The sequence below is a fragment of the Doryrhamphus excisus genome, chromosome 15, assembly GCF_030265055.1.
Source record: "Doryrhamphus excisus isolate RoL2022-K1 chromosome 15, RoL_Dexc_1.0, whole genome shotgun sequence".
In the NCBI taxonomy this organism is placed as follows: domain Eukaryota; kingdom Metazoa; phylum Chordata; class Actinopteri; order Syngnathiformes; family Syngnathidae; genus Doryrhamphus; species Doryrhamphus excisus.
Genome location: NC_080480.1, coordinates 12,342,552 through 12,353,299, shown reverse-complemented (window position 1 = coordinate 12,353,299; position 10,748 = coordinate 12,342,552). Strand labels below are relative to the sequence as shown.

General features: G+C 42.3%; 2 protein-coding genes across 2 annotated transcripts; one reads left to right on the top strand and one right to left on the bottom strand.

Moving 5' to 3' along the window:
* Nucleotides 1-344: 344 nt before the first annotated feature.
* LOC131102772 (GTPase IMAP family member 7) lies at nucleotides 345-1,734 on the bottom strand. Its single transcript, XM_058048296.1, has 2 exons — nucleotides 1,691-1,734; nucleotides 345-1,560 (listed from the first exon to the last, which is right to left on the bottom strand). Exons 1-2 carry the CDS (start codon nucleotides 1,707-1,709, stop codon nucleotides 536-538), a joined length of 1,044 nt encoding a protein of 347 aa, XP_057904279.1. The 5' UTR covers nucleotides 1,710-1,734; the 3' UTR covers nucleotides 345-535.
* Nucleotides 1,735-2,388: 654 nt separating this feature from the next.
* rsad1 (radical S-adenosyl methionine domain containing 1) lies at nucleotides 2,389-8,615 on the top strand. Its single transcript, XM_058048294.1, has 9 exons — nucleotides 2,389-2,799; nucleotides 3,805-3,938; nucleotides 4,021-4,225; nucleotides 4,747-5,112; nucleotides 6,458-6,521; nucleotides 6,588-6,735; nucleotides 6,971-7,025; nucleotides 8,097-8,200; nucleotides 8,267-8,615. Exons 1-9 carry the CDS (start codon nucleotides 2,647-2,649, stop codon nucleotides 8,364-8,366), a joined length of 1,329 nt encoding a protein of 442 aa, XP_057904277.1. The 5' UTR covers nucleotides 2,389-2,646; the 3' UTR covers nucleotides 8,367-8,615.
* Nucleotides 8,616-10,748: the final 2,133 nt, after the last annotated feature.

The following is a 10,748-nucleotide window of genomic DNA, read 5'->3' as shown; positions in this document are numbered from 1 at the left end:
TCAAACTCACGGATGCTAGTTTGAGGCCCCCGCCTTGCTATGAAAGTTGAATTTGTTTAATTTGTTTTTTGATTTGCTCATTTATTTTTCCATCTTATTTTATGTTGATTTTTTTACATTAAACATTTATTTAATAATTTAATAATGAATAAAAAATAATTTATAATAATTTATAATATTATTATAATTTAATGTTTTATCAGAGCTTTTGCAAAGAACAAAAGCACTGAAAAAGTGGGAGGTATAGCAGAAGCATTGAAGACTATTATGTTATATATATTTATTAATATTTAATATAATTAATATTTTTTATTATATATATATATATATATATATATATATATATATATATATATATATATTTTTTTTTTTTTTTTTTATTTATTCATTTATTTATTTATTTAACCTGATGCGGCCCAGCCTCACCCAGACCCTAGCTCCAGTGGCCCCCAGGTAAATTGAGTTTGAGACCCCTGCTGTATAGTAATACAGCTCTTTAGATTGAGCAGGTGTACCTAATGTTGTGAACCAGTTGTCATGGCCGAGTCGTTGCAAAGAAGCGATTAATGAAGATGGAATTGAAATTGAGTCTGGCGGGAGGGGCCACTCTGTCCTCCATGTGCTTAATGGCCACTTGAGCTGCACCCCCTGCCGACCCACCCACTGCACCGCCAATGACGCCGTAAAGAACCATCCCTCCCGGTCCCTCTATGGAGCCGACCAGCGCCCCCATGACCGCCCCCACCACGACGCCCGTCCCCACCCCTCTGGCCAGGGATGTTCTCAGCCAGCAGTTGTCTACTTCCGCCTTGGCCCTGATCTTGGCGCTGACACTGGCCGTGTGGGCGTCTTTCTGACGGTACAGCTCGTCTGACAAGTACTTCTTCTCCAGCTCGCTCCACACCTTCTCGTTATCTGCGGTCATCTTCTTCATGAGCCTCTTTTCCTCCTTCTTCACGCTGCGCTCTGCCTTCTGGAAAGTCCTACTCGAGAAGCAGGCCCCGCCCAAAGAGGCCACCATGTATTCTATCTTCTGCAGCATCTCACGCTCGTGGCTGCGCTCCCTCCAGTTCTTGTTGAAAATGTAAAAGCGGCCGCCAAAGTCCTCAATTAAATGCCTCAAGGGCCAGTCGGTGTTCTGCACCAAGCCCTCCAAGGAGGCTCCCTCCGGGTTTCCATTGTAGGCCAGCATCACGATACAGTGTCTCAAACAGCGTCTTCCGAAACGCCTCATCATCAGCTGAGGGGTCCTGATGTCGTTAGGGGAGATTTTGTCCATGTCAAAGGCCACCAGGAAAACATGCGGGCCAGGGACGGACAAACACTTGGACCGCCTCACCTCCATCTTCCTCTTGGCTCGAGATATATCCTTATCGTAGATGTTGGGGGCGTTGATCACGGCCACTCGTCTTCCGGCCAGCTCACCCAAAATCTTCCTGCTGCCGGAAATACTGGAAATATCCTTGGAAAACTCCTCCCTTCCGAGGACTGCATTGGCGAGCTGGAACTGAGATGGTCCACTGCTGCCGACCACCATCAGCCTCAGTTCCAAAGAAGATCCTGTGGAAAAGAAGCACATCCTCATCCATTAGTGTTGTTATTGTACTGTATAAAGTCCTCCGCTTTTTTTTTTTTTTTTTTACAAAATTCCTTTGATGCACTTTTGCATTATGTAACAGCAAAGCCTCACCTTTTTTTCTCTTCTCCATTTGTGGATGAGCTTGAAGTTGGAAGTTGTCAGCTACCAACTGGCCCATTCAATAAAAACACAACCCTAAATTGCTCCACCTCTGTCTCTCTCTCTCTTTCTCTCTGATGTGGTAATCGGGTACCAGATTTAATATCAAGTGGAAAATGTCCTAAGGGTAGTGGCGACAAGCACATTTAATGTCTAATCAAACACCCATCTGCTAAACTTTTATTCAAAATGACAGTTTAGTATAGACATTTATATCACTGACATTTATATCACTGTCAAGATTATTATTATTACAAATTTCCCCACTGAGGGACGAATAAAGGCATATCTTAATTATGTGTTACACAATTCTGTGTGGTTAAAGATAGGCTGGATTTTATGTAAAATAATATTAGTTTATGGCTTTTATATACAATTAATAACATTTTTTAAGTATTTCCTTTTTACAGCCACACACCAGACAGTGGTGTTCCACAGTTAAAGATAATCAATACCTCATTAGAGTCATTTGATTTTGTTCTTGTGTAACTCAAACGTATACTCCAGTGTCCTCATGTATCACAACAGCAATAAATGTATTTACAATGACATGTTGGCAGATTTAAAAAATAATAACTTTATTTTGAGGCATTTTGGACCATCTGAAAGCGGATGTTTTTTGTTTGGAACATGTTTCCAGACGAACATATTATGACGTTGCACAGCAGTAAAAGCACTCTCCTTCGAGGCGTAAATTTGCCGACACTTTTTGTTGAATTTGAACATGATATATAGTGATTGAAATTTAAAAAATTGACACGATATGAGATTAGAAGATAAAATTTCGCGGTAAAGTTGACTTTCGCCATCGCGATACACTGTCGCTACACTGTCCCAGTGTCAAGGTATATTGCATACGGTAGCTGTCATATATACTGTAAAAAAGACTTCAAATAATGAACTAAATTATGATCCGCATATTGAGAGTGACGGGACGTTTGTTGGTGTCTGACCAACGCTGCTTCTCTAAGATTTTTAAGAGAGAATTTTTAACGGAGGAGAAGTCCGAATCTTCTCAACAGGATCCATGTCTCACAAAAAAGGCGTCTCTCTACATTCACGTAAGATGTACTTTTCGCTGAAGAACACAAACCCTTTCACAACTTAAAAGTAGCCACTGTAATTGCCTTCAAGTAATTTTGCGTGGTTTTAAAGCGTTTTTCTATTAGAAGTATTGAGCTGTTTTTACCCTCCAGGGCCACCGTACTACTACGGCAATGCGGAAGTCAGAACAAACAAGAAAAATATATAAAATGTAATGCAATACGGATACACTATATAACGTAGAATATAAAATGTACAAAGACAAAACTAAAAATACATACAATATACTTAGGTCTAACAGTAGTCGGAAGACTTAAGCTCAAAGTACCTATGATTTGTTTTTAAAATAGTGACGTGCAATAGCTACAATGCACCAATACTAATAAAATTGAATTTTGAGATACCCATTTCCTGTGCATTCTTAAAAGCAGTCGTTATCAATAATGTACATTAATAATATAATAGTTACACACAATTATCCAGATCTGCACCAAATGAGATTTTGACTACTATTCTGTGCCATTACATTCATTAATTCATTCATTTTCTACCGCTTTTTCCTCACGAGGGTCGCGGGGGTGCTGGAGCCTATCCCAGCTGTCTTCAGGCGAGAGGCGGGGTACACCGTGGACTGGTCGCCAGCCAATCACAGGGCACATATAGACAAACAACCATTCACACTCACATTCATACCTATGGACAATTTGAAGTCGCCAATTAGCCTAGCATGTTTTTGGAATGTGGGAGGAAACCGGAGTACCCGGAGAAAACCCACACATGCACGGGGAGAACATGCAAACTCCACATGCAAACGGCCACACAGAGATGGCCGAGGGTGGAATTGAACCCTGGTCTCCTAGCTGTGAGGTCTGCGCGCTAACCACTAGACCGCCATGCCGCCTGTGCCATTACAATAAACATCAAAAATAACAATGACTAGCGATTTGGCACACATCACCATTTTCAGTATTTGTACAGTGAGATCTACGATGCTACATTCATATTCCTTCTTTCGTTCACAGTGGCCTTACTGTCTCAAGCGATGCTCCTACTGCAACTTCAACAAGTACATCCCTAAAGACGACAATGGCCACATAGTAACCCAGTGTCTTCAGCAGGAGACAGAGACATTACTACAGCTCAGTCAAGTGTCCTGGTACCATCATTTGTTACATACTGTATATAGATTCCCCAAACTGCATCACACATTCAGTTTCACCTGCGTGTTCTCCTTACAGCATCACTTCTGTGTTCTTTGGCGGTGGGACCCCAAGCCTGGCACACCCTTCCACTGTGTCTGCTGTGCTGGAAACGGTCTCCAGGTGTGTGGGTCTAGCAGACGAGGCTGAGGTCACACTGGAGGTCAATCCAACTCCTGAGGGGAGGTCAAAGTTGAAGGATTTTAGACAAGCAGGGGTGAACCGTTTCTCTATTGGGGTGCAGGCAAGTATCATCACGCTCACATCAATGCTATTTCATTCATTCATTCATTTTCTACCGCTTATCCTCACGAGGGTCGCGGGGGGTGCTGGAGCCTATTCCAGCTGTCTTCGGGCAAGAGGCGGGGTACACCCTGGACTGGTCGCCAGCCAATCACAGGGCACATATAGACAAACAACCATTCACACTCACATTCATACCTATGGACTATTTGGAGTCGCTAATTAACCTAGCATGTTTTTGGAATGTGGGAGGAAACCGGAGTACCCGGAGAAAACCCACGCATGCACGGCGAGTACATGCAAACTCCACACAGAGATGGCCGAGGGTGGAATTGAACTCGGGTCTCCTCACTGTGAGGCCTGTGCGCTAACCACTTTTTTCACCGAATTATAAAAACACAAATTGGGCCTCCATTGCTTCCTATCTACTACCACTACACAATAAAGCTTTATTAACACCAACCATCAATCTGCAAATCAATTTAAATTTTTTTATGTTTAATTCTATTTTCAATCATTCAGTCTTTGCAGGATGACGACTTAAAACTCCTCGGCCGAGACCACAGCTCTCATCAGGCTTTGCAGGCCATCGAGGAGGCTCGCAGGCTGTGCCCGGGGAGAGTGTCAGTGGATGTGATGTTCGGACGCCCCGACCAGACCGTGCAATCCTGGGAAGTAGAGTTATCCGAGCTGCTTATGCTCTGTGACGACCACGTGTCCCTTTACCAGCTGACCCCAGAGCGAGGCACCTTACTCTTCAAACAGCTACAAGGCGGCGAGCTGGCATTGCCCGGCGACCATGACATGGCGGAGTTGTACGAAAGAGCCAGGGGGACACTGCGACAGCACGGCTTTGAGCAGTATGAGGTGTCCAACTTTGCCAGACATGTGAGTCCTCCATTGGAATCATCACCAGTCTGTGATGTTTGTCTTCTTGAAAGATTATTAGATTTCTATTATTTCTATTATTATTATTTACACATTTAATAAGGACATTTAATAAGGTTCAGGACAAAATCTGTATCAGAAACCCTCTATGGTTCATTTTTATTATTCATGAAAGTATAATAATTATGGGCTTGCCCAGTAATGCAAGCCCCACAGACAGCTGCAAAGCAGCAGTCTATGGGGCTTGCATGACTGAGCTAAGCTAAGCTAGCATGGTAGGCATTAGCATGTTAGCATTTAAGCTAATTTACTTATGTCTCAAGGCAAATAGACACATGGTATGATGTAGGGATGTTATAGGACAACTTTGGCACTTTCCAAACTTGAGGCTCTCTTGCTAGGTTATAGCATGATGAATGTTGGCATGTTAGCATTTTAGCTAATTTACTCATGTCTAAATGCAAATACACACATGGCATGATGTAGGGAGGTTATAGGACAACCTTGGCACTTTCTAACCTTGAGGCTCTCTTGCTAGGTGCTGGCATGATGACTGTTAGCATGTTAGCATTTTAGCTAATTTACTCATGTCTAAAGGCAAATACACACATGGTATGATGTGGGGACACTATCGGACTGCCTGGACACTTTTGGGACTTGAGGCTGTCTTGCTAGGTGCTAGCATGATGACTGTTAGCATGCTAGCATTTTAGCCTATTTACTCATGTCTAAAGGCAAATACACACATGGCATGATGTGGGGACACTATGGGACTGCCCCAAACTTTTCGGGACCTGAGGCTGTCTTACTAGGTGCTAGAATGTAGCTGTTAGCATGTTAGCATTTAAGCTAATTTACTAATGTCTAAAGGCAAATAGACACATGGCATGATGTGGGGACACTATGGGACTGCATCAACCTTTTCGGTACTTGAGGCTTTCTTGCGAGGTGTTAGCATGGTAGCCATTGGCCCACCGGGCCCGAGGTCCACAGCACAGGTGGCAAGCCCATCAAAATTCCCACGGGAATTTTCTAGTTTGTATTAGGATTACTAAATATGTCTAAAACTAAACAATTTGTGTAGACAGACACTTAATTGATACAGTTCTTCCATTATATTAGATGGCATAAGTGCACCTACTCGAGTGTCAGTTAGTGTAAATCGGATGGAAATGAGTAGTAGTCAAGAATAAAATGTACACAAGAGAGTGATGATTACCTCAAACTAGTTGAGCTTGAAGCAGCAGTGCCTCTGCTGGTTGCAATCGAGTACTGCAATCCTTTCGCCTGTTTGGGACACAGATGAGCATAAACTTTGACTTGTGTTGCATATATCTTTCTACAGAGTGCAGTAAGTCATCACAACATGAACACCTGGAAGGGAAGACAATACATCGGTGTGGGTCCAGGTACCCGACTCACTTTTCAAAACCGTGCTTTCCTGAAGGCAACATTTACAAATGCATTCAACACAGGAGCACACGGCCGTTTTGTTCCTCTGGGTGAGGGACGCGTCGACCGAGAGGCCCGCACCCAGACGCTGGAACCCGACGTGTGGATCCGTGAGGTCCAGCATCGGGGACATGGGACCAGGAGGAGGATTCATCTTGGACGCCTTGAAGTGTGAGGTTTTTGCACGTACATGGAGAAGTGTTGTGTGTCAACAACACTAACAACATGCATCATGCGATGAGGAATGCAATGTGTGCTTGGGGTCTGGCACATGTTCTTTCCAACATGTTCTTCGTGTAGAAATGTCTTGGTGTTAACAGCTCATTATCACACACACTGTCTTGCTCTTGTTATTACATAGTATTATAATCTTTTTTACTACTTTTCTTTTTACTTTACTTTTCAGGCTGGAGGAGGCCGTGGTGATGGGATTGAGGATGACAGAGGGCATCACTCACAAGGTGATACATTAAAACATTAATGCCGCCTACAGAGAACATACTAACTCCTTATTTCTAAAATCACAAACACTTGATATGATGATATAATTAATCTTCAAACAGCTAAAATAATGCATAAGGCTAAAAATAACCAATTAGCTAAAAATGTCATCCAATACTTCTCTACAAGAGAGATATGATCTCAGGGAAGAACTAAATATGAAACACTTATATGCTAGGACTACGTTAAAAAGCCATAGCATTTCAGTATGTGGAATCAAACTATGGAATGGATTGAGTAAGACCCTCAAACAATGCACAACGATGAGCCAATTCAAGAAACAATACAAGCAGTTGATGTTTGCTAAATACAAGGATGAAGAGTCTTGAACCAGTCATGATGTGCTATACATATCACTATATTGACACTTACTATGGTAACCATTATGTCATTGGATGGTCATATCACAAAAAATAAAATAAAAAATAAAACCTATATTAGGAAAGCAGGAAGTGAACAAATGTAACAGTTACTGATTGTAAACGCACCAGATGGAGGGGTAGGATTTAATAAGCTTTGCTTCTTCCTACTCCTTTTGGACATGTGGACCATAAAACCATTACCATAAATTACCATAAAACCCTCATGTAGTATAGAACAATTTCTTCTATTATATTATTATTTCCACTATTATATATTAACATTACATGTCAGAGGCATTGGAGATAAAGTCAGAGAGGCCAGACTGAGATGGTTGGGACATGTCCAGAGGAGAGATAGTGATATATTTGGTAGAAGGATGCTGTGTTCAGAGCTGCCAGGTAGGAGGCGTAGAGGAAGACCAAAGAGGAGGTTTATGGATGTAGTGAAGGAGGACATGAGGGTAGTTGGTGTGAGAAGACAGGGTTGGATGGAGGAGATTGATTTGCTGTGGCGACCCCTGAAGGGAAAAGTCCAAAAAGAAACAAGAAGAAATAAAAATGATGATAAATGTAAATGTAATGGCCTTTGCGCTAATACAGTACTCCCATCCATTATGTGTGAAGAAATATCACAAAATCCTATTTATGATTTTTTGTTTTCGGGGGAAGCACTGGCAGCTATTCAGTCCACAACTGGCCCTCTGTGACATCTTTGGCTCATCTGCTGATGTCCGAGACTTCTTCCACAGAGGCCATCTGATCCTTGATGACAGGTGACCACCTCACTAAATCAGCGTTCTTTCACTCCAGTGCCGGAATTAGCTCTTATGTTTTTTTAGAGGTCTGCGCTGCTCCTGGGATGGTTTGGCCTTATTGGACAGCATGCTGCCCGCTCTGCTGCTAGAACTGGAGATACAAATCCCCTCCGACAGCTCATGATGGTAGCGTTCACAAACACTTCCATTAAGAATCCACTTATTGAAATGAACTTTATTAAGATTGGAGTACAACAATGGCGTCACAGTATCGTCCCTGGCATCTTCAGAGGAACAGGAATATTAGCGAGATATTCTGCTATGTTGGTGAGAATGTGTGTGTGTGTCAGAAGCCGTCATGACGTGCATAATGATGTCTTAATTATTCTTTCTCAGAGAACGTGCAGAGACACTTATTAAAATGTCAAGACTGGATGAGTATGAGCGCCGTTTTGTCATGTTTATTAGATGCCATCTGCCAGCTCTGAACACAGCCTGCACACAAAACATATTGTAATATATGTATGGAACTCCATTTTAAACATGAAAGACATGCTGGCCCTTTTAGATACATTTAGTGTAGCAACCTGTAGGCAATTATTCAATAGCCAAGACATATTTTATTTCATGGTTAGCTCTCTGGTTAGATGCATGCAGTGATTTTTATTGTATATATTGTTGTTACCCACCCTCGGCCATACCTTTGTAGAGTTTGCATGTTCTCCCCGTACATGCGTGGATTTTCTGCGAGTACTCCGTTTTTTTCCCACATTCCAAAAACATGCTAGGTTAATTGGCGACTCCAAATTGTCCATAGGTATGAATGTGAGTGTGAATGGTTGTTTGTCTATATGTGCCCTGTGATCGGCTGGTGAGCAGTCCAAGGTGTACCCCGCCTCTCGCCGGAAGACAGCTGGAATAGGCTCCAGCATCCCCGTGACCCTTGTGAGGGTAAGCGGTAGAAAATGAATGAATGAATATTGTTGTTACATCAGGTCAGCTTTCATGGATGAAATTCAAAAAACATTCACATATGAATGGAATGGCCTTTATTGTCATTATACAAGATGTACAACGAGATTGGAGAGCTTCTCCTATCAGTGCAGTAGTCAAGTTAAAAAAAAAGTATATAAAAGTAGAGTAAAAAAGACAGTTTAAGAAGATCTATACAAGATATTCAAAATATACAGATAGTATTGCACAGGAGAGGCTGAAATCAGCATATTTACATTCATTCATTTTCTACCGCTTTTCCTCGCAGGGGTGCTGGAGCCTATCCCAGCTGTCTTCAGGAGAGAGGCGGGGTACACCCCGGACTGGTCGCCAGCCAATCACAGGGCACATATAGACAAACAACCATTCACACTCGCATTCATACCTATGGACAATTTGGAGACGCAATTTAGCCTAGCATGTTTTTGGAATGTGGGAGGAAACCGGAGTACCCGGAGAAATCCCACGCATGCACAGGGAGAACATGCAAACTCCATTCAGAGATTTCCGAAGGTGGAATTAAACCCCGGTCTCCTAGCTGTGAGGTCTGCGTGCTAACCACTCGATCACCGTGCAGCCCATATTTACATATTTCAATAAAAAAAATTATTACTCGTTTACAAAAATAATTGTCGATTAATTGGGTAATCGATTAACCATCAATTAATCAATTGTTGCCGCTCTTGTGTAGAACTACACTGCATCATACTGAGAGTTATTCCTAATATATTGGTTACATGAATAGAGACATCTTTTTCTTTCTTATCCACCAATGAGATCCAACATGAGAGCCTATTTGTCATGCCCTGTGTAGGCTCCCGCGTGGCAGTTTGTTTTAGTTACCTTCTTGGGCTTTAGTTTCTGTTTGGACACTTATTTTGTATGGAACTTCCTACTTTGCCTGGTCTTCCTTCGTTGCCCCAATCACCCACACCTGTCCCTAATTTCTGGTTGTACTTAGTTCAGGTGTGTGCTTCTCCCTGCGTGGGATCATTATCATTTTTCTGTCTGATTCCTGAGTTTCTTTAGCTTGCTGCTGCAATTATTATTATTAAATTCTATGTTTTGCCTGCATTTGGTACTGTTCTCTGCATCCTGGGGTCGAACCGTAAAGCTCTCAAGCCCGACCGTGACGCTATTGAGAGACATTGCTCAAGAGGAAATATGATTGTATATAGTGGTGGTTGTAGTGTTTTTTCTAATATCTAATAATATAGCCAAATGATAGTATAAACACCTCAGTAACTCCTCTTTTGTGTATTAATCAAAACTGGGTATTATTGTCTTTATAAAGGCAGAATGTTTGCTGCATCTCTGTTCGGTGTACCTAATGAAGCGGCCCAGTGCTGACTAACACACAAGCACATTGTCACACCTCCTCCGTAGTACTCATCCTTGCATGTGTGGGCGCCGCAATCTCTCCGGCGTCTGACGATAAGAGGAGTTACTTAAGGGCTTTGTCTGAGTCACCTCCTTCTCTGTATCCCACTCACATACACTTGATGAGGTATTTTTGCATCACTGCCTGGAAACATCTGACTGCTTACGAGCTGGATCTTTATACGGAACACAC

Excerpts from the sequence above, each read along its gene's own strand:
- rsad1 (XM_058048294.1), top strand. The coding sequence starts at position 2,647 with ATGATCCGCATATTGAGAGTGACGGGACGTTTGTTGGTGTCTGACCAA. Across the intron at positions 3,939-4,020 it reads CAGCTCAGTCAAGTGTCCTG|CATCACTTCTGTGTTCTTTG; the intron begins GTACCATCATTT and ends TTCTCCTTACAG. Across the intron at positions 8,201-8,266 it reads CATCTGATCCTTGATGACAG|AGGTCTGCGCTGCTCCTGGG; the intron begins GTGACCACCTCA and ends ATGTTTTTTTAG.